The 22,351-nt window shown below is 55.8% G+C and overlaps 2 protein-coding genes across 5 annotated transcripts; one reads left to right on the forward strand and one right to left on the reverse strand.

The window, feature by feature from the left end:
* Positions 1-46: 46 nt before the first annotated feature.
* On the reverse strand, positions 47-4,866 carry ZNF526 (zinc finger protein 526). The gene is given in 4 exon segments (XM_011230708.3): positions 47-2,188; positions 2,190-2,715; positions 2,812-2,911; positions 4,762-4,866. Coding segments are annotated over 2 exon segments (1,989 nt in total). The 5' UTR covers positions 2,699-2,715; positions 2,812-2,911; positions 4,762-4,866; the 3' UTR covers positions 47-708.
* A 1,623-nt stretch (positions 4,867-6,489) lies between these two features.
* Positions 6,490-22,132, forward strand: DEDD2 (death effector domain containing 2). 4 transcript variants are annotated; one of them, XM_034672764.1, is made up of 7 exons: positions 6,490-6,643; positions 7,263-7,629; positions 9,143-9,265; positions 9,350-9,442; positions 12,691-12,831; positions 18,434-18,457; positions 20,933-22,132. In XM_034672764.1, exons 2-7 carry the CDS (start codon positions 7,302-7,304, stop codon positions 21,322-21,324), a joined length of 1,101 nt encoding a protein of 366 aa, XP_034528655.1. In that variant the 5' UTR covers positions 6,490-6,643; positions 7,263-7,301; the 3' UTR covers positions 21,325-22,132. The 4 variants fall into 4 exon arrangements, with proteins under 4 accessions (XP_034528655.1, XP_019660119.1, XP_019660120.1 ...); XM_019804560.2 differs by lacking the exon at positions 18,434-18,457; XM_019804561.2 differs by lacking the exon at positions 9,350-9,442.
* Positions 22,133-22,351: the final 219 nt, after the last annotated feature.

A 22,351-nucleotide genomic window follows, 5' to 3' on the forward strand; every position in this document is an offset into this window, starting at 1 on the left:
AGGGAGGCCTGAGGACTCCCAGGCTGAATGAATCAATGAGACACACTCCAGAGAGCAAGGCCATCTGTACTTGGGTGCTCCTCCTACCCCACTGTGTGCCTCCTGGGGTACAGCCTGGCTCTGAGTCATTCCTGGGGCTCCGGCATCACCCGGCCCGTGGTGGAGTACCTGAGTACCTATAGATTTCCTTCCACATTGTCAAAAGTGAGCTAAGGAAGCCCAGAGAAATCAAGTACCTTTCTCCACCAGGCAGAGCCAAGTCCCGGGTGCCCAGGGTCCAGGAGAGGGGAGGGCCTGGGGACAAGGGAGAGCTGAAGAGGTATTCGACAGTGCCCAGCACCAATGTGGCACGTGGCTGGGGCTCAGGAAAGGTTACCTGATGTTGCTGGGCACCAGGGACATGGATGCGGAGCAAAGAGCCTTGGCCAGCCCTGTTTTGCAATGCAGTGGGGTGACCTGGGATGGGTCACATCAGGCCTCAGAGCCTCCGTTTCCCCATAGGCAGAGAAAGTGGCGAGAGACACCTGGGCAGGGCTCTTGTGAGGAGTCAGTGGGTAAGAGGCCGGGGTGAATCCTGGCACCCAGTGGGTGCCAGGAGTGGCTTGCCGGGAGGTGGGGGGAGTTGGGGAGTGGGGGACCCCTTGCTCCCCAGAGGGGCCCACAACTGCTGTCGCCACCAAACTCTTTTACTGCCGCTCTTCAGCTGCGTCACACGAAGGCCGTGTCCAACTGTAACAGTCCGCTGGCCTCGCTGGCCCCCAGTGCGGCCTGGCACAGCTGCAGCGTGTCCTCGAGCGCCAGTGGCTGGGACGTCTCGATGATGGCGATGGTTTCCCCAAGCTCAGTGCACATGATAGTCTGCTGAGGCTCGGGGGGCGGGGGCGGGGCGGGAGGTGGAGACCGGGGCGGCTGCAGGGGCCCGGGCCGCGCGCGGGCGTGAACCCGCTGGTGCAGTCGCAAGCCGGCCAGGGCGTGGAACCAGCGGCCGCACGCCCCGCAGTAGTAGGGGCTCTTGTTGTACAGGCCGGTGATGGGGAGGCGGGGTGCGCGGGCGAAGGCCACGGGCCGCAGGTGCAGCCGCCGGTGCTGCTGCAGGTTGGAGCTCTGCGTGAAGCGCTTGCCACAGTCCAGGCACTGGTAGGGCCGCACGCCCGTGTGGGTCAGCTGGTGGCGGCTGAGGTTGGCCAAGGAAGCGAAGGTCTTGCCACACGAGTGGCACTGGAAGGGCCTCTCGCCCGTGTGCGTCCGCAGGTGGTTGCGCACGTGGACCAGCTTTTTGAAGCCCTTGCCGCAGACGCCGCAGCGATGCCGCCGCTCGGGGGGCCCATGCACGGCGCGCCGGTGCCGGGAGAGCCGGGAGGCCGAGGCGAAGGACTTGGAGCACTGGGGGCAGGGCAGCTGGGCAGGTGGCGTGGGGGGCGGCAGCGGGGGTGCGGGCTCGGCGGGCGCCGGGGAGGCTGCTGGTGCCACTGCCGAGGGGGGCGCCCCGCTCTTGCCCGCGTGCGTGCGCCGGTGGTACAGAAACTTGGTCATGTTGCTGAATGTCTTGCCGCAACGGCAGCGATGCAGGGGGTTCGCAGTGTGCGCCCGCCGGTGAGCCACCAATGTGAGCTCCGTGCCGAAGCCGCGGCCACAGTCCACACAGAGGTAGCGCGCTTCGCCGCGGTGCAGCCGCAGGTGCTGCTCCAGGGAGGCGGCTTTCTTGAAGACTTTTGAGCAGGTGGTGCACTCGTGTGTGCCCCCAACGTGGGCCCGCCCGTGAGCCAGCAGCCGGTTGGCTGAGCTGAAGCTGCGCTGGCACTGGCTGCAGTGGAAGGGGTGGGCCGCCGATGCCGGGCCGCGGGAGGCCCGTCGGTGTCGCCGGCGCACCTCGGCAGAGGTCCAGTGTTGGGGACAATCCCCACAGCCCTGGGCCCGGCCGGCTGTGGCCCTGTCGCCTCCCGCAGCATCACCACCGACCTCTGCCACCACTTCCTCTTCCTCCTCTGTGTCTTCCTCTGTGTCTTCCTCCTCCTCCTCTTCCTCCTCCTCCTCTTCTAGCCCGTTACGCTCTTCTTTCTCTAGGGAGTCGAAGTGGGTGCCCTGATGCTCCAAGAACTCCTCAGGAGTGGCACAGAGAGTAGAGCACTCGGGACACTCGTAGGGCTCCATCTTAACTTCAGGTGGGTCGGGGGGTGGAGGGGGTGGTGGCAGAAAGGTGCTGGGCCTTGCGATGAGCCACCCACAGCTCAGGCGAGGGGAAGAGCTCCTGGCAGTCCCCGCACTGGTACTGGATCTGGCTTGCAGACTCCCGGAGGTGGGCGTCCTGGTGGGCCAGGAGCTCGCCGGGGGACAGGATGAGCTGGCTGCACTCCCCACACTGGAAAGGCCCATCCTCAGTCCCTGCCATGAGCTCCGGCTCCAGGCCAGGATCTTGGGCGGCCAGTGCCTCGTCCTCAGTGACAGTGGGCACATGCTGTTCCTGGTGCGAGAGGACTTCCTCCAGCGTGTTGTAGAGGCTGCCACATTCAGAGCACATGAACTGGTGATGCTGGAAGAAAAGGGACGAGGCCAGAGCCTCCCCAGGTGTCATCTCGGTCACCTCTGTTGACATCTCCGACATCTCTGTCATCTCCCCGAACATTGGTGTTGACGTCTCCACCGTCCCTGGCGACATCTGTGTCGGCAGCTCAGCCACCTCAGCTACCACCTCTGCCATGGTGAGGAGGGCAGTGCCTGGACAAACAGGGGGGAACTGGTGAAACATCAGGAAACCAGGAGGAACGGGGCGGGGGGCAGCTCAGGAGCTTTCCAGCTCGTCCCCTCACTCACCAGCCTCTATCAATCAGCAAGCCTGGATCCAGTGCTGGAGCCTCAGTTTTCAATGAACATGTGACTCAGAAGCAGACGCATGCCCCATGGTGCCAGATATCTGTAAGACAGAGACAGCCCCCTTCTGTCTGGCCTCTGGTGCTACCGTCCCTCCTTACCTGGAGGGCCACTTGCGCCCTTTCTAAGAACACATGTCTCTTAACACCTCTTGACCTTCGTCTGGACGGTTTCCTCACTGGGCACCCCCTTTCCTCCTACTATATGGACACGCACAGACGCAGCAAAGAGTTCAAGAGCACAGGCTTCTGGACCAGACTGCCCTTGGCTTGAATCTGAGCTCCAGCACTTAACTTCCTCTCTCTGATGCTGTTTGTCACGTGTGAAATGGGATAAAAGTAGGGCTGACCACAAAGGCCCTGGTACCTGAGAAAGGTCAGACAGAACCATGACTTGTAGCTCTCCAGAAATGTTGTTCCTGAACCCGAAGTCTTTCCTGTTGCTATTTCTTCTGCCGGGAAAGTTCTCTCCTTTTCTGGTCTAGCAAAACCCTACCCAGCATTTCCTTTATGAAGCCTTTCCTGACAACATCTCTTCATCCTCAGGGGGATGTCTGCTCCTGCCTCGTTGGGGTTCCTATGGTAATCTGTGCTACCTCTATCAAAGCCAATATCACGAGCCTGGGATGCAGTCTGTGCTTCTCTGATTCACTGTAGGGGCTGATGTCACCAAGAAAACCATGAACCGGGACAGGGATTTTTAACTTTCGAACTTCCCTCTACGTGTCCCCATCTCCCCTTCTACAGGTGTGGGCTCAACACAACCCAGGCCTCTTCACATAGCATGCTTGAGGGAATGACTGCGCCCCTCACAGGTAAGTCTTTGAATCTAATCTCCACTGTCTCCAACTCTTCTTTAACTCAACTGTTAGTGCCAGAGGGCCAGGTGGAGTTCCGCTTACAGTCAGGCAGCCAAAGTTACTCATATTAAGCTCCCAGAGAGCAGAGAAGTTAGCCTCTTCATCACTGATACATTTCCAGCACCAAGAACAATGATTAGCCCACAACAGGTACTCAGTAGATATTCTGTGAATGAATAATTCTCCTTCTAGGAAGTGAGGCCATGAGAGTCTAACTCTCCCTGTGCCCATGCCACTTCTCCCAACAGACAACTTTCCCGATGGACCGTGAATTCCCACAATAACATGGCCCAGCACATGACCCTGTTTTCAGTTGATGCCCAATAAATGCTCCTTGAATAAATGATTCACTAAAAGCCCAGGAGTTACTTTTTCTTACCTATTCCAACCCCCTCACTAATATTTGAGTTGCCAGGGCCCTGCACACAACAGCCACTCAATAAAGGATCTTCCTGGAAGGAGTCAACCCAGAGCCCTGGAGCTGTTTTTCCTTGTTTATAGCCGCACTCCAAACAGAACTCCCATGGGGCGAGGCCCAAGGCCTGGTGTAACGTTTACACAAAGTAGGCACCCAGTAAATGTCCCTCTAGAAGGTGGCCCGAACAATCTAAAATTTGGACTTTTTGTCTACATTCCTCCTCTCCCAATTGTGGGATTGTGCACTATTGGTGGGGAGGAAATAGGGACTTTTTACACAGATCAGTAAGCCCTTCCAGGAAAGAACCCACCAGGGGCCTGGAAGTTCAACTTTTCCGCTACACGTCCCTTTTCACCGACCAGATATCAACTCCGCCGCATGAGAGCACCCTGCAAGCGGTGGGGGCGGCGGGCTCCAGGATAGGGTCCTGCACGCCGCACGAGCGGAATCAATGCTCTAGGACACATAGGAAGGAGCGCTCTCCTTCCACTCCACGCCGCTCCCGCCCTAGCGCAGGCCCCAAGACTCTTCGTCCCCCGGTGTCCCCTTCGTTCTCCCTCCGCCCTCGCCGTACACCCAGCGCTCTCTTCCCCCGCCCGCCCCGCGGCGCCCTCACCCGTCTCTCTTGCCTCCTGCAGCCCCCGCCGCTCTTGACACAGACCCTCTCTGCTCCAGGCGTGCGGGACCCCTCACTATCCACACCTCCCATTGGGCGGTGCCCTTACCCGTGGTAGCCAATCAGAGCTGGCAGCGAAGGGCACGAGCCTTCGCGCCTGCGTGCTGACGCTCAGGCGGGGTTCGGCGAGTTTCTCCACGCACACAACCGTGCCCTGTGGGCGGAGCTTGGGGCTCAGGCAAGCGCCTGCGCGGTTTTCCTGGGCTGCTCTCCCAAAAATTAAAGTGGTGAGAAGTGGGCATCATTGGAAAGCAGAGGGCCTATGGAGTGAACTGGGTGGCGGGAGACCTTGACAGAGGTGTTATTTCGTAGCTGAAGAGACTGAGCATCCCTGACAGCATAGATTTGGAGCCAGACGCACTTGGGGTACTTCTCTCAAGGCCTCACTTTTACTCCTGTGTAAAATGGGCTTGAATCACATCCACTTCAAAGGCTGTTGAGGGGAATGAATGAAATCAAACACGTAAAAGCGTTCTGCACAGGGTCTGGTACACCGTGGATGCTCACTATAACCCATCTAACATGGACGTAGTCCTTCCCAGTGTGTAAAATCTCTTTCCCTTCCCTCCCACTCTTCAGTTGATTTAACGATATTCATTTATTGGGCACCTACTGCGTCTGGTCCAGGACTAGGCCTCAATAGGTGACAATTGCCATTAGAGAGAGGGATGCTTCCAAGGTTCACTACTGCAGCCCAAGCAGAGCCAGTGCTGACGCAGTACCAAGCAGGACCTAGGTCCCCTGCCTTTCAAAGGGAGATAATTCCAGCTGTGGGAACCACTCCATGGAGGGGACTTGTTACAAGGTACGTGAGAGCCTTGACCTTGAGTCACCTAAGTGTGTGCGTGGTGGTGGGTTGGGGAGGTGGCCGCCATGCCCAAGGCCCCGCCTCAGGGGAACTGCTCAGACATGCAGCCTGGACTCCAGTTTTCTTGGTAGGGATCTGCCTTCGTCAGAGTGCCAACTTGTAGGTGCAGGTTAGCCGGGGCATATTGGGAGGTCCCTTGACCTTGGAGGGCAGAGATTGGAAGGGGTTGGGGGGGCGTTTGAGTCAGGAAGAGGGTGTCTAACTGTAACGGGACCATGAGGGATGCCATCAGGAAGTGAACAGTCAGAATAGAGGGGCCTATTGCAATCGGGAAGGAGGTATCGGTTCCTAACATGAGATGGGGGAGCTTTCTGGTCTTGATCAGGGGAAGGAACTTCAGAGATGGGGGCTTCTGTTGGATGAAAGGAGATTCCAGTTGGGATCATGAGATGGCACGGTTGTGACGTAGGTTCCTGGTTGCCATTAGGAATAAGGGGCAGGCTGATGGGGGAGCGTCCAAGTCCAGAGCATAAGGGGCCTGGGAGCTATCTGAAGCCAGGACGGTTGCTATTGTGGTCCTTTGCCATGGACAGCTGGGAACAGTGGTAATGTGGGCGTCTAGATCGTGCTTAGGATGGGGCTGTAGTCTATAAGATGCGTAATTCCAACAGGGCTTGACTTGGGGCAATAAAGACCCAGCGGCTTAAGTCACGGGCGGACAGAAGCAACCCGGCAACCAGGTACCAAATCCAACTCAGACGCGGAAATCACTCTCGCTTTGCGCAGGCGCAGCACTGGCGGGCAAGACGCTACGGTTGGGGGCAGGCCCGGAGGGGTGGGGCTTGGAAGCTTCACTCTGCGCTTGCGCCTAAGGGGCGTGGCGGTCGCACCTGCGCGAGTTGGGGGAAGGAGGAGGGGCGAGGTGACGCAGGCGTAATAATAGAGAAGGTGCCAGAAAGATCCAAAACAAGTGGCTGCGGCCGTCGCCCGGGAGTCGTCAGACGCCGGAATCCGGTGAGGATCCAGAGAGGCCTGAGGGCGACTGTTGGAGGGTAGACGGAACCACCTGGGTGTTGGGGGGAGAGCGGTACCGCCCTAACGGGGGGGCGGTCGGGATCGGACAGCACCACCTGTGTGGGGCGTCGGGCTGCTTTGGTCGGTTCCACTTGTGGGGGGCAGAGAGTCACTTTCGGACGGTACCATTTGGGCGGAGCCGCGGCGCTGATCGGACAATACCACTGGACGGAGACAAGGGGCACGTCCGGACAGTGCTGCCCAGAGTCAAAGGGCAGTCGGCAGGGTTCCCCGGGATGGGCCCCCACGCTTGTTCTGACCGAATCACTTGGTCGGGTCCGGGGGCTGGTTCGGGACATACCACCTGGGGAGGGGCGTTCGGGCTGGGCCGGCCCGGCCCGACTGGTGGGAGGATGAGCGGGGTCTAGCGTCTCGACCTGTTACTAGGGGACCTCGGGCGATACCATTCCTTTCTGGGGGAAGGGGAGGGGCAGGAGAAGACTGGGGTGCGAAGGTGGCCCTGCCCAGCAGGACGGGGCGGGGGAGACGCACCGGCGGGGGCGGGGCTCGGGTCCCCGCGTCGCTGACCATCGCCTCTTCCCCGCTGTGTGGGTTCTAGGCCCTGGTTCAGAGCTTGTGCCGCCCCCCTCCCCCGGGTATGGCGCTGTCCGGGTTGACCCCGGCTCCGAGCTGGGAGGAGGATGAATGCCTGGACTACTACGGGATGCTGTCGCTACACCGTATGTTCGAGGTGGTAGGCGGGCAGCTGACCGAGTGCGAGCTGGAGCTGTTGGCCTTCCTGCTCGACGAGGCCCCCGGTGCGGCCGGCGGTCTGGCCCGCGCGCGAAGCGGCCTGGAGCTGCTGCTGGAGCTGGAGCGCCGCGGGCAGTGCGACGAGAGCAACCTTCGGCTGCTGGGGCAGCTCCTGCGTGTGCTGGCGCGCCACGACCTGCTGCCGCATCTGGCGCGCAAGAGGCGCCGGCCAGGTATGGTTGAATGGGAGGGCGACAGACTTCCGGTGGGGACGGGGCCTGGCCCTCGCCGTGCCTCCATGGTGGCCTGATACGGACAGCACCATATCAGCCTATGTCCCAAATAGCTCCTCCCCTTCTCTCAGAGTATCAATGTGGCACACGACAGGGAGGAGGCATGGCTTTGGGAGAGGTGAGCTTGTGGAATTTGGCCACATCAGTGATGTTTGTGGCCACTGTTTATGGAGGGCTTATTTGGTGCTAGGACGGCAGTAAGCTCTTCATGTGAACTGTCACCTTATATCCTCCCAGTAATCCCATGAGGAAGTCCTGTTAGTGTCCTCATCTTACAGGGAAAAGAACAAGGTTAAGAGAAGTTAAGCAGCTTGCCCACGTGTAAGAACTGAATCCTGTGTGCTGAGCACAGGAGGTACAAGGTGTTGGGATTGACAAAGTGTTTGTTCCATGAAGCTTATGTTAGTGGGGGGAAGCAGCCGTTAAGGCAGGTAGCTGGTTTTTAGAGAGACTAAAGCGAAGTTAAGAAAGTAGGGAGTGCTTCATAGTGAAGCGAGCCCCCCCCACCCTCAAATTGGATAACCATTCAAAACCTTTCTGAGAAAGCGATGTTTAAACGGAGGCTCTACTCGGACTGTGCTTAGATCTCAGAAGAGAAAATGCCAGGCAGAGGGAAAGGCAAGCTTTCAGGCCTTGAGTCAGTAATGAGTTTGGTATCATCAGAGACCAGTGTGGCGGGAGCAGGGGAGACCGACAAAGCAAGAGCAGAGAGGGAAGAAGCCACTTCCTGCAGGGGCTTGCAGACGACCCAGGTAGAAAGTGTGGGAGTGAGGATTCAGACCTAGCTAGCTTGGCTCTGAATTGATGCCGTTAATCCTGTGAGGGAAGTGCTCCTGGAGGAGCAGTCCTGAGAAGGCGAGGAGCCCAAGGATTTAAGGGACAGGAGTCCTGTGTGTGTGTAGGCCTCGAGCTGTTGAGATCTTGGCTGGTCATTAGGGGTGCAGTGGCTAGTTGCAGAGGGGGATTTTGAACATCCCTCGCCCAGAGGAAGCCTGTGGGAATTGGATAACCGGGAGAAGGGCACCACTAGAGAAGAACCGACAGTGTTTTTGGAAAAATGCATGTGGAGGTTAGGCTATGGAAGAGAGGATTTGGAGAGCCTGCTTACTACTTGGGAGTAAGGAAGCGTTGGGGGCAGTCCGAGGTGGGGGGGACGCACGCAGCATTTCGGGGATCCTGACCATGACTCGGCTTACAGAATCCAACCCTGACAGTTGGAGCTGTTGTAGACATGGATTGGATGGCCCCAGGTGGTCACGAGTCCCCTCTATCTCTGTAGGCATATAGCAACCACTGGGTAGGGAACGTTTGAGAGGGAGCTATCTGGGCTCTGAGCTCTGGAGAACTTGGGCACCGAGTGGGGCAGAAGTCCATCTCTGGGTGGGAATTGGAGGCTGAGCCAGAGAGGGGCTGGAGGCTGTGAATACTTCTTTACTTTCTTCTCTTTCTGAAGTGTCTCCGGAACGCTACAACTATGGGACCTCCAGCTCTTCTTCCAAAAGGACTGAAGGCAGCCGCCGCCGCCGTCGGCAATCAAGCAGTACTTCAGACGCCCAGCAGGGTCAGTGGGAGACAGGTGAGCCTCGCTGGGTGGGCATGATGGCAGCGTCCCTTTCTTCTTCCTGAACCCTGATGAACCCTCTCCATCCCGGCCCATCAGGGAAGGGCCCTGAGGGGTCATTTTGTCTCTACAGTCCTTTGCGGGTGGTGTTTATTCTACAAAAGCACGTGTCCGGAAGCAACATATGGAATGGTTTGTGGTGGTTTTATAGGGCATCTAAATGACATCACACGGTGGGTAGTCTTCACGTGGCTGGCTTTGCTGGTCACGTTTCTGAGATTTATTCATGTCAAGTACCTTTAATTTGTTTCTTTTAATTGCCCTGCCAATTCATTTAGGCCATCTCCTCTTTCCTGTTCCTAAATTATTCAAACATAATTTCAGAAATACAGAGAAGTTAAAACATGAGTGCAGTGAGTATGCTCCTATTTTTCCACCTCGATTCAGTAATTTTAACATTTTGCCACTTTTGTGTTATGCGTGTATGTATGTAACAGTGGATTTTTGGTTGAACTCTTTGAAAGTAAGTTACAGCTGTTAGGATACTTTATTACTAAATCAGCAGGGATTTCCTGAGAATGAGGAGATTCTCCTAGATCATCTCCAGACCATTATCATACCTAAGAAAATAAATACTAATCCTCTGATATACTAATGTTTCATTTTCATGTCTCTTCAAGATGGTCTCCACTCTCAAAACCCACTCATAGTTGAGTTTATCTGCATTAGGGTTTTTTTTTTTTTTAATTTTATTTATTTGTCCAAGAGAGGAAGAGAGAGCACAAGCAGGGGAAGTAGCAGGCAGAGGGAGAGGGAGAAGCAGGCTCCCTGCTTCAAGTAGCCTGATGCGGGACTCAATCCCAGGACCCTGGGATCATGACCTGAGCCGAAGGCAGATGCTCAACCGACTGAGCCACCCAGGCATCTCTGTGTTCATTTATTATATCTCCTTAATCTCTTACTTGAGACCCAAACTCCTCCCCTGCCCCAGATTTGTTTCTTTTCTTCCCATGACGTTGACTTATTGACTCTGTCGGGCCACTTGTTTTGTAGAATGTCACGATTGTTTTAGAAGTGTCTGATCATTTCCTCGTGGGGTCCTGGAACTGGTGTGTCTCCCGTGAAGCAGGAAGCCCCCACACCCTCAGCCCAGGAGACAAGCATGGCAGCAGCCACTGGGCGTTGTTTCTAGTTTATGACTTGAAACTTGAAAACCCTGTAAACGTGTGGCCAGAAGAGTGTAGTGTAATTTCCAGGACTGAGAGTTGAGTGAAGTAAGGTAAGGTGCGATAAAAAGTGGGTCAGGAGTCTCGATGAGATTCAGGTTACGTGTTTTGGCAAGAATGCTCCTTGGTTGATGCTGCGTGCTTCGTATTGGAGCAAATCAGGAGGCTGACGGTCTGGTTTTCTTGCTTTGAGTGGGCAAGTTTGAGCACTTGGTTAAGGTGGTGTCTAACCATGTTTGTCCTTCATAAAGAGACATTTCCCCCTGTAATGGTTAGTCCATCTGTAGGGTGACACTTTGGCACATCCTATTCCCCAGCAGCATCCCCAGTCAGGTTAGCAGGCATCGGTGATCTCTTGAACCAGTGATGACATTGGTGTTCACAAAATGGTGATTTTCTCATTCTTTTCCAGAGTGTGTTAACTAGCACTCTTTCGAGACTTTTCCTTCTTTCTCTCTCTTTTCTTGGGAGGAGGGGGAGCAGCACTATGGATTCCCGTATAATTATTTATTTACTATGTTAGAACACATTAGTCATTCTTCCTGAGATTCGAATTGACTAGCTCCTCCTGTCTTTTTGATGTAGCTCCATCACTCTTTGGGCTCCCTGCTCTGTCGCACTGCAAGATATCATGGACTCAGCTTGTACTTTTCCTTCCCCAGCTTTGGAATCAGCTCTTTCTGGAAGCCTGGTTTCTTTTAGAGGCCCTGGCATTTAGAGACCCAGACCTAGGTGCTGAGTGTGTGTGTTGTTTCTGGGCTCTTTTAAGTGAGCAGAGCTAGAAATTGCTTTTAAAAAATACATATTTTTGGGGATGCCTGGGTGGTTCAGTCATTAAGCATCTGCCTTCGGCTTGGGTCATAATCCCAGGGTCTTGGAATCGAGCTCCACGTCGGACTCCTTGCTTGACGGGAGGCCTGCTTCTCCCTCTCCCACTCCCCCAGCTTGTGTTCCCTCTCTCGCTGTCTTTCTCTCTGTCAAATAAATAAATAAATAAAATATTTTAAAAATTCATATTTTGGGGGGCACCTGGGTGGCTCAGTTGGTTGTGTCCAACTCTTGATTTAGGCTTAGGTCATAATCTCAGTGTGCCCCATCTTTCTCATCTCGTGACCTCAGATGGAGCCCCGTGTTGGACTCTGTGCTGGGCGGGGAGCCTGTTTGGAATTCTCTCTCCCTCTGTCCCGCCTGTTCTAGCATGCATGCGTGCATGCTGTATCCCCCCCTCCCGCCAAAAAAAATTCGTCTTAGTGTTTTCAAAATTAATATTACAAAGATTTGTTTCTTGTACATTAAAAATTTTGGTTATTAGTGACTTTGAGATAAGATTTATTTGCTTTGTTTTATGACAGTCATAGTTTTGGAAGTATGTTGGTACCACTGCTGACTATATCTACTGAATGAATATACCATTTATTTGCAGTTCTTCCTGTCCTAGGAGTATATCCCACTGAGAGTTTACAGTCAGAATGTTCTTCCAAGTTACTTGAAATAATTCTTCTCCAGTTCGTGTTACCAATTATATATACAGCTAGGTTTGTTTGTTTCTGTTAAATTTTATGGTTGGTGGTTTTTTTTTTCTTTTGGTATCTTTAAGTTTTTGAGTACGTAAAACAGTTTTATGACCCAAAAGTCAAAACTAACATATGTGAGGAAGATGTTCTTAGAAGGATCATTTCCACTGGCCCCCACGCCCTAGTTAGTAGGTAACTAATTTCAGGTTTTTCCTATTTGTCTTTACAGTGTTTTGTTTTGTAAAAATAGCAAGTTTGTATATATCCTTATTTTCTTTTCCTTTTATGCAAGATGTAGCAAATTGTAGACATTTGCTTTGTACCTTACTTTTACTTCACTGCACAGTATACACCATGAGTTACCCTGTGTACTTCTTGCCAGATATTTACATTGTGTTCACATTTAGACAGTTGTCAGCAATGCCCAGGTGGTTTGTTGTCCTGCTTGTTTGCTGGTGTGGCTGTGCAGGGGTTTCTTCAGGGTCACATGTGGGAGTGGGGCTGCCGGGTGGTGGGGTGTGCCCCTCTAGATGATGCCAGGTTATACTCACTGCTTATCTTACGGATGGGGCCACTGAGGCCCAGGAAGCAGAGGGGCTCACCCGGGGTCTCAGACCACCCCTGAGCTCTTCGGCAGGCCCCTGCCTCCATGCTCTGTCTGTTATCTGGGCCTCAGTGTGCCCTATCTTCCTCTCCTCAGGCTCCCCACCGACCAAGCGGCAGCGGCGGAGTCGGGGCCGGCCCAGTGGTGGTGCCAGACGGCGGCGGAGAGGGGCTCCTGCCGCCCCCCAGCAGCCGCAGGAGCCAGCCAGACCTGCCTCAGAAGGCAAAGTGACCTGTGGTAGGTATCTGTGGGCCTTGGTGAATGCTCTGATGGTGCCCGTGGCCGGCTGCTGAGCCCGAGGGTGGCAGAGACAGGCACTTGTGCGGAGTGCGGCCCACCCAGTGGGGAGGCGGTGGCTCCCGTTCATTGTTCTCGTCTTGCTGCCCGTTGTGGAAGGATCACGTGTGTGACCTCCTCTAGAAAGCTTTTCCTGACGACCCCTTGCTCTCAATTTCATTTGTTTTTTCAGTAAACATTTTTATAGGTTTACTTCCTCAGTAGCAGAATCACGTGCAGATAAAAAATGAGGATCCTGGGGCAGGCTGCCACATTCACCTCTTAGCCTTGGCGCTTGGATGGGTTGTCTGACCTTGGGCAGGTGACTGAACCCTTCAGTGTAAAAGGAGGCTGATAGTGTGCTTTCCAACTGGGGTTGTTGAGAGAGAAAATGAATTGACCTGGTGATGCGTTTGCGCCAGTGCCTGTCCTGGGGCCCGTGCTGTGCTCTGCGTGCGGGTTTGTGTGTCTTCTTGCTGTTAGTGTGCAGTGTGCTTGGGACAGGAATAGCAGTGAGGGCCCTGCCCTTGGGGAGGTGACCTTCTAGTAGGGTGACAGATCAGTGAAACTGAAGCTCGCTTTAGATAGTGCCGGGAACAGAGGGTGGGGAGTGGGTGGAGGAGCCCGGCAGGAGCCAAGCCACCGGGCCTGGCAGACCTCGGGGTGGATGGGAGTGTGAATTTGATTCCATGCAGCAAGTGTTATATCAGGTTTTCAGGAGGGGATTGAGGTGATCTGACACCTGCTTTTGATGCAACTCTGTCTCCATTCGGAAAATCAGTTAATGAATGAGTGATGATTTATGAAGTGTTTAGAACTGTGCCAGGTATGGATACATACAGCACGTACCATGACAGGTACACGTTAAGTAAATTAAACAAAAAGGAAGCAGGGCTCGGAGTGAAGAGGCTGGACAGCCCAGGCAGGAGAGGCAGAAGGTCTGGCTCGGAGAAGTTCTGTTGGGGAGAAGGAGGGGTGGGCGAACAGGCCGGCCTGGGCCTATACATGTCTTAGGCCAGGTGGGTTGTGGGCTCTGCTGTAGAGATTCGTGCTTTGAGAAATTCCACGTGGTCTTGAAGGGTGTAGACGGGCATGGATGGGTGCACTCTGACTCAGCCCACACCTCTTTGGTTCCCTTTCTCCCGAGTGTCCTATCCACTCTACCGATGAGGCTGCTGATACCTGCGCTGGGTGCTGCTGGGAGGGACAGACCAGTAGAGCCGGCGGGTGTCCTCTGACAACCCTCAGCTGGACGGGGTGGCTGCCTGGTGTGACTCTCCCCCGAGGCAGGCAGTCCTGAGGAGAGCCACCTGGCTGGCTCCCGGGGGAACCCGCTGAGCTGAGGCTGGGGAGGGGTCTTGGTGTGGGTGGAGGCTTCACGTCTCTTCCCTGAGGGCCAGGGCTGTGACAGGGGGGTTGTTACACAGGGTGTGGCTGGGTCTTGCTGGGAGGACTGTAAGCAGGTCTGACTGCTGACTCACTAGGCAGGGTGGGGCTGGAGGGAAGCTCTCCCCAGGAGGGCCCTGGTGGTTCCCTCTGAAAGCCGGGATACCTCACCTTTAATGAGGCCCAAGCCCAGGGGTGGAAGGAGGCTCCTTCAGACTGGAATGACTTGCTGTTCTTGCTCCCCTCGTGTGTGACAGCTGTGGGGCTTAATCTCTAATCAACTGCCCTCCCCAGAGGGAGAGAATCAGACCAAACTCTGGGTTTCCCAAGGGGAAGGGTGTCCAGAGTACTCCAGGTTTGGACGCAGGGCCTCTGAGTTTCCGCATCCCTTTTGGGGCCATCCACTGGGCACTGTGCTGGGCGCGCTACTCGCCTGGACCTGAGTGTTCAAGATAGCCCCAAGGTAGGAGTGACAACCCGCACTGTGCTAGTGGCAGGGTTGGTTCATGTTGTTCCTTTACGAGTATAGAGCGCTTAGTATGCGCTAGGCACAGCAGGGATGGGAGGCGCTTGTCCTCCCAGAGTGGGTGTTTTGGTGGGAGGAGAAAGTCGACAGAAACTTCAGATGGCAGCTGAGAGGAGAAGGCAGGGGAAGGAGGTAGGGAGTCTTGGAAAACGCAGTTTTAGATGTATTTTCAAGGTAGGGTGGTCTCAGAAGCCCTCTTGGAAGAGACAGAGCGAGGGTGTGGGTGGCTGGGGAAGGGTGTTCTAGATCTGGGGACAGCAGGTGCCAAGATCCGAGTAGGAGTGAGCCAGGTGAAGGGATGGTGAGGAAGCTGGCCAGGCTGGAGCCCGGGAGCAAGGGGGCTGCTGGGAGGTCAGCGCAGGAGAGGTGGGGGGCTTGTCCTGCAGGGCCATGGGCCAGGGATTTCATTGCTGCATGTGATGGAAAGCCCCAGAGGATTTGAGTGACAGGATGAGCTTTGCTTGCTTTTTCCCCTGTTTTCTGTGGAGAAGGTACAGAGGAGGCACACCAGCGTGATGACCCTGTCCCCCCTCACTGCGCCTCAGCCCTTATCAGCTCACGGGTGATCCTGTTGCACCATCCATGGTGTTTCGGAGTGCCTGTTGGGGGTCCTGTTATTTCATCTGTGGATTTTTCACTGTGTACCTCTGAAAGATCAGAATTCTTAAAAAAATTACCGCACCGAAAAAATTGAGTTCCTTACTGTCAGAGGTCCAGTCAGTGCTCTAATGTCCAGTTGTCTCAGAAGTGCTGGCTCTGTCTTTTTATTTAATTTATTTGAGAGAGAGAGAGAACGCTAGCACGCAGGAGCAGGGGGAGGGGCAAAGGAACAAGCAGACTCCTCACTGAGCAGGGAGCCTGATGTGGGGCTCCATGTGGAGCTCGATCCCAGGATGCTGGGATCACGACCTGAGGGGAAGTCTAATACTTAACCGACTCAGCCACCCAGGCGCCTTAGTGCTGGCTCTCATTAAGTCCCTCCTGATCTCTGAGGTTTCCCCTGCCATGCCCAATTATCTGTCCCCCCATTCCCCTAGTCTTACATTTGTTGAAAGTGGTTGTCCTGTCGTGTTTCCTGAAGACTGGATTTTGCCGATTGCATCCTGCAGTCCAGTTGATCGATATGGTCCCCTATTGTCTGTGTTTCCTGAAAATCGGTGGTTGGTCTGGAGAGGCTTGATCAGATTCTAGCGTGATGTTCATTTTCAAGCTCACTTCCCAGGTGGTATTGTGGCCTTCCATCAGGAAGCAGGTAGTGAAGGGCTGCTTATCTTTCCCTGACGTTGGTGGGGGCGTCTCCTCATTGCCTCAGTCTGTTAGTTCAGTAGAATCTTACATTTGACAGGGTGATGCTAGCCGCGTCCCAGGGAAGAGACTAAAGCAAGGGATGGGTGCCATTGTTGTCCAGAGGAGGGTGGTGCTGGCCGTGGAGTGGCTGGGGTCTTTCCATCAGAGCGCTCTGGCTGCCTCTCTCCCCTTTGTGCCTTTCCCTTCCCTAGACCCCACTGGGAATCCCCGCCCATTTCCCTCGGCATCTCATTCTGCCCTGGAAGAGAGAGAGGGATGAGGTGTGGGGTTGGGGGACAAGAGGGCACTGGGGCCCACCTGAGTGCAGGAGCAAGAGCAGCTCTCCTCATGAAGAAGGTATCACCATACCCTCTGCCCTGGGGACAGGGAGCCTTTCTGCACAGCTGCCCAAGTGGAGAGGAGGGACTGTTGCTAAATGCTAGGTGTTCCTGGCTAGAGGAAGCAATTCAGCCAGCCCCCAGCTCAGGTCACACGGGGGCCAGGTGCTCTTCCCACCTTGCTTGTCACGGACACAGCTGGGCAGGTCCATCCACTTCTCTCCATGTCTGCTGCGTCTGTCCTGGACTTGCGGCCTTTCCCGACCCCTGCCCTGGCTCTGTTCCTGACCGCTTCCCGACCCCTGCCCTGGCTCTGTTCCTGACCGCCTTGCCGCTTCCTCACTGCAGCCGGAGTCATCTCGGTGTGAGCTCACATCCTTCCTGAGGCCCTTGGAGGGCTCATTACGTGCCAGGCACTGGCCTCTGCTCTTTACTTTGTGGCCAGCTGTGTAATCCCCAAAGTGACCTCACGAAAGCAGGTGCTGGGGCGAGGTGTTATGAAGGCGGCCATTGAGGTGCGGAGGGGTGTGGTCACCTCGGGAGGCCCCGGACTCCCTGCCCCGCCGGGTTAGCCCCGTCCCTCCAGTCATCCCCTGGTGCCCTTCTCCTCCACGTGGTCCAGCCACCCTGGCCCCCAGCCTGTGAACGCCTCAAGTTCATTTTCTGTTTCTGGACTTCGATGTGGGCCGTTCTCTCTTCTGGGAATGCTGCTCTTCCTTCTCCTTGTTTTTCATTCTCGACCTACTTGTTCTTCACATTTTACTTCCAGTGTCATTTCTTAGAGGGGTTCCATCTGATCATTGCCATCTAAATTACACCTTGCTCTCTCTAATTTTTTCTCATGGCCCTTGGGATGTCTTTTAATTCTAGGTTTCTGGGTATCATTGTGTGAGAGGCAGCAAACAGGACGGGTAGTTAGGAGCTTGGGCTCTGGAGTTTGGCACCCTGGTTGGAATTCCAGCTCTGCCATTTTCCTGCCTATGTGCCCTTGGGCAGGTAATTCATCCTCTATGCCTCAGTTTCCCCATCTGCAGAAAGGACCAGCACTGCCTTATAAAGTTGCAGGGAGAATCAAAGGGTCAGCAGATGTGACGTGTGCGCCAGTCTGCAATAAATACTATATACATGTCACCTATTGTTCTTTGGTCATCCTGGTGAGGACTAAAGGAGAGATGGCGCTTGGTGCCACTGATTCCTGGCCGGGGGTGGTACCGCAGCTCTTCTCCTTTTCCCTTGTGGAGTCTCCTTGTTCTCTTTCGCTGTGTGCCATGCTGTTGTGTTACAGACCCGAGGATGGACTGTGGTCTGGGGATGGATTTCCTCATTTGTCCGTGGGGATAAGGAAAATGCTGTGAGGATTTAGGGCCGAAGATCGGGAGAGCCTTTGAGTAGGACCTGGCCCATGAGAGGTGTTCCCTAAGTGGGGTCCAGTGTCTTGCAGGCTCACTGGTGGCGGGGCATACATGTCACCCCACATTCCTGGCACTTCATAAATAGATCTGTTGGGTGAACATGGGACACCCGGTAGTCCATCCGGGTCCTATCATCCTTCCATCTCCTATGTCGGGGCAGGCTCTGAAGAGCTTCTGCCGCAGGTTGAGTACTAACCTGCGCGGAGGAGAAAGGCGATCTGGGAGGGTTTCATGGGCTTGGGATGTGTGGTCCTGTGCACTGGGCCTTGGTGGGTGAGTGGGGCCGTTCTGGGCAGAGGACGTAGACAGGTCATCGTGTGAGTGAGTAAGGCTCCTGCTGGGGCACTACCCTTGTGACTGGAGGCAGGTCAGGGGAGAACGTGGCCGGGACTGAAGGAGATGAGGGAGGAGGTTGACTCAGGGGCCCAAGCGAGAGAGGGCCAGGCCTGAGCAGGGGCCGTGGGGTAGAGAGGTGGGTGTTGAAATCGCAGTTCCTGTTTCTGGGTGCCTTCTATCCTAGGACCTGGGGCAAGTGCTTCGTGAGTTGCTTTTTTCAGTCCTCATGACCGCACCACGCAGCAGGGACCTCTTGTTTGTCTGTTTATGTTTTTCAGATGGGGAAACTGAGGCTCAGAGAGGTGAGGTCACATGCCCAAGGCCCCACAGCTAGAGAGTGGCAGAGCCGGGACTCGCCTCAAGGTCTGTCGGACTCCGCCACCTGGCTCTGTGGCTCTGCCATTGAGCTGCCCCGTGTGGCCTTGGACAGGTGCTGCCCCTCCCAGTCCCCTGCTCCCTGGCCCACACCAATTGGAGGCACGGTCAGACACTCATGGGAGTCTAGGCTGTGGGCCTGGAGGTCTTGCGCGGTTCTTAAGATGAAGGGAGCCGGGCCTGAGTGCCGTGGGAAGTCCTAGGTGCCAAGGCCAGGTAGGGTTCCCTGGGCCTCGAACAGAGAGGGTGAGGTTCTCTCGCAGAAAGAGGAAGGGTTTGGGGTCGGAGGAGGAAGTGGGTGGTACTGAGAAGTTATCTGGGGGAGCAGGGACCTGCCTTCCACCTTGTGCTCTGCTGCTGGTCCTGTGTGGAAGGCGAAGGGAGGCAGGGACATGGCACTTCCCCTTTCAGAGCTTCAGTTTCCTCGTCTGTCAGATGGGTTGCAGGGGGCCCTGGCCCGCAGGCCGGTCTGGCTGAATGCCAGGGTGAAGCATTTGGCACATTGGAGCTGTTGGCGGCTGTCATTCTTGGAACACCTGCTGGGCGCCGTTTGCAGCGCTAGCCCCTTCTTTTCCATCCATTGCTCTCTTTTTAATCCTTTCAACAGTCTTTCAGAGTTGGAATTCCCTGGTTCAGTCAAGAACCTGGGCTCAGAGAAGTGCTGACTTGTGCCAGGTCCCACAGCGGTGCCTGAAGGCTCCTGGGTTAGAATCTTTTTCTCCACTGACCCGAGGCTGCCCTCTGGGGCACAGGAGGCTCAGTGACCTCTGTGGCACACTGCAGCGCCCTGGCCATGCGACCTTAGGCAAATCAGTTCTCTTCTCTTTGCCTCCATTTGCTCGCCTGTAAATTGGGGTGATAATAGGGCCTGTCTCACGTGGTGTTCGTGGATTAAATGAGTTCATCCGTGGGTAGTGCCCTTGTCGTTTCCAGCTCATAGCTGATCCTCACAGCCAGTGTTGTGTGGAGAGGAGGTTCTTTTTTTTTTTTTTTTTTTTTAAAAATTTTATTTGTTTATTTGACAGAGAGAGAGACAGCTAGCGAGAGAGGGAACACAAGCAGGGGGAGTGGGAGAGGAAGAAGCAGGCTCATAGTAGAGGAGCCTGATGTGGGGCTCGAACCCATAACGCCGGGATCACGCCCTGAGCCGAAGGCAGACGCTTAACCGCTGTGCCACCCAGGCGCCCCGGAGAGGAGGTTCTGTTAGTAGCCTGAGTCACAAGTGGGGGTTTAGTAATCCCACGGGGAGGTGGTCCGCCTGAGATCATATTTACAGGGACAGTCTAGGAAGTCCTGGGTCCTGTGCCCTGCACAGAGGTGCCACTTCATTTGGGCAGATGTGGGCAGGGTCGTAAGGCCACAGAAACTCAGCTCCGACTGGCCCGAGCAAAAAGGGATTTGATCGTAGCTGAGAATCTGGGTGTTCCAGGGTTCGTGTGAGGAACTACTTTTTTTTCCTCTCTGTCAGTGACCTTGGGTAGGCCTCATGCTTTCCCCTCTTGGTTGCCAAATGGCCCCTGGCAGCTCAGGGCTTATGGCCCACCCTCTCAGCTTCTGAGGGAAGAGGGCACCTGCTGCCATTGGAGCCGGCCCAGTTCTAGCCTTGAGACTCCTGGGGGGCGCTTGCTTGGTGGGTGGGTGCTGGGGATGTGACTGGCCCCACAGGAGTCTCACTGACGGCAGGAGGGGGTGAGGCCGGTTGTCGCAAGGCAAATCCATCAGTCCATGCCTAGGTTCTTTGACAAATATATATCAAGTGCCTACTGTGTGCCGCAGGGCTACACCAGTGAATAAAACAGTCCCTTCCTTCCAGGGGCTCACAGGGGGCTCACCTAGGGGAGACAGGTGATAAGCTTGACAGTATAAGGGAAAGCACCGAGGTTAGAAGGTCATAAGTGCCTTGGGAAGAAATGGAGCAGGGTCCGGGGAATTGGGAATGCCGGGGCCTGGGGTGGTGGTGGTAAAGTTTTAAATCGGAAGGTTAGGGGAGGCCTCATTGGGAAGGTGGCATTTGAAGGAAGTGAGGGAGCAGGTGCTAGGGGGCTGGCCAGAGCATCCCCAGCCGAAGGAGAGGCAGGGCTGGGCAGAACCTGCCTGGTGGGTGGGGGAGCAGCAGGGTGCTGAGGCTGCAGTGGGGCACGTGAGGGGAGAGGAGGTCACCGGGTCGGGAGGTAACAGAGGCCAGGCCACAGGAGGGAAGCCATAGGAGGGTGTCACCCGTACTTGGGTGTGGTTACCAGAAGGGGGAAGGATGTGGGTAGGTGCACTGCAACCCATGGGGCAGTGGGAGGAGCCTGTGGGAGGAGGGTCGGGGTGGGAGGAAGGGGTCGTGGGCCCTCCGGCCCCATTGCACCGTATGTGGAGTGTTAGCCCCTCCCTGACCAGTCCCTCCTTCTCTGCAGACATCCGGCTCAGGGTGCGAGCAGAGTACTGTGAGCACGGGCCTGCCTTGGAGCAGGGCGTGGCCTCCCGGCGGCCCCAGGCGCTGGCCCGGCAGCTGGACGTGTTTGGGCAGGCCACTGCGGTGCTGCGCTCCCGGGACCTGGGCTCCGTGGTGTGTGACATCAAGTTCTCCGAGCTCTCCTATCTGGACGCCTTCTGGGGCGACTACCTGAGTGGTGCCCTGCTGCAGGCCCTGCGGGGCGTGTTCCTGACTGAGGCCCTTCGTGAGGCCGTGGGCCGGGAGGCTGTCCGCCTGCTGGTCAGTGTGGACGAGGCCGACTATGAGGCTGGCCGGCGCCGCCTGCTGCTGATGGAGGAGGAGGGAGGACGGCGCCTGACTGAGGCCTCCTGATCCTGGACCTGGCAGGACTGAACCCACCTCCTAGGCTCCGGGCCACTTGCTCCCCCAGAGGTCATCCATCTCCGCCCCTAGAGGACTGTCACTCCAGCAGCTCTGAGGACTGGGACAGATGGCCTGGCCCCTTGACAGACTCTCCCACAGGATGTGGGCTTTGAGGCCTAAACCACTTCCACCTGAGTTTCCTTCCCGGACGCCTCCCAACCCTACCCTCTGGTGTGTTCCCTCAGCTTCAGGAGGCCAGGGACTCAGGCATGCAGATCAGAACGGGAGGGAGGCATAGCTACACATTCACCAAAGGCCCCCTGCACACCGTGTCCTTGACCGTGTGGCCTGTGCACACATGCACACTGCCCCCTCCTGAATCTCCCCTGGGCTTCTGCCCTGGCCTGCTCCACACATGTCTTTGGCCTAAGGGCTTCTCTCTCAGGATCTCTGATTTTACTGCCCCCAACCCTGGACCTCAGCCACGCTGGGCGCTGGGGCTAGGGTGCACACGGGGCCTGCTCACCTTGCCCACACATCTCTCTAGCCAGCCAGGGCTCTGCCCAGCTTCCATACACAGACCTGGCTCTCTACATTCTCCTGCTCCCCATAGTTGGACGCAGACCTGCACAGGGTCCTGCACCCGGAGTGTCACATGTGCATTGCAGCAGCATCAGACCAAGTGTGTTGCCCATGGGCTGGGATCAGGAACCAACTTCCTTCTCCGAAAGGGAAGGCTAAGGCTTGAGGCTGATGGGAAAGGCCTTTTACAAATGGCGCCAATAAAACTGCCCTGGATTGGGGCTTAGGGTGGGCATCAAGGCTCCCTAGGAATCTTTCTTTGTGGGCTAGAGGAAGGAGCTAATGACCTGGGCCCAGCACCATTCCTGGGGTTCCTGGCCCAGTATCTGGCTAGAGGAAGGGCAGGATGCTGGAGCATCATCTGCTGCTGCTACTGTAGCCTGCCTGCCTCGCTGGGTCTCAGTTTCCTCATCTGTCAAAGGAAATACTGCCTTGGAGTCATAACCTGTCCTAA

This window comes from Ailuropoda melanoleuca, chromosome 12, assembly GCF_002007445.2.
Source record: "Ailuropoda melanoleuca isolate Jingjing chromosome 12, ASM200744v2, whole genome shotgun sequence".
In the NCBI taxonomy this organism is placed as follows: Eukaryota; Metazoa; Chordata; class Mammalia; order Carnivora; family Ursidae; genus Ailuropoda; species Ailuropoda melanoleuca.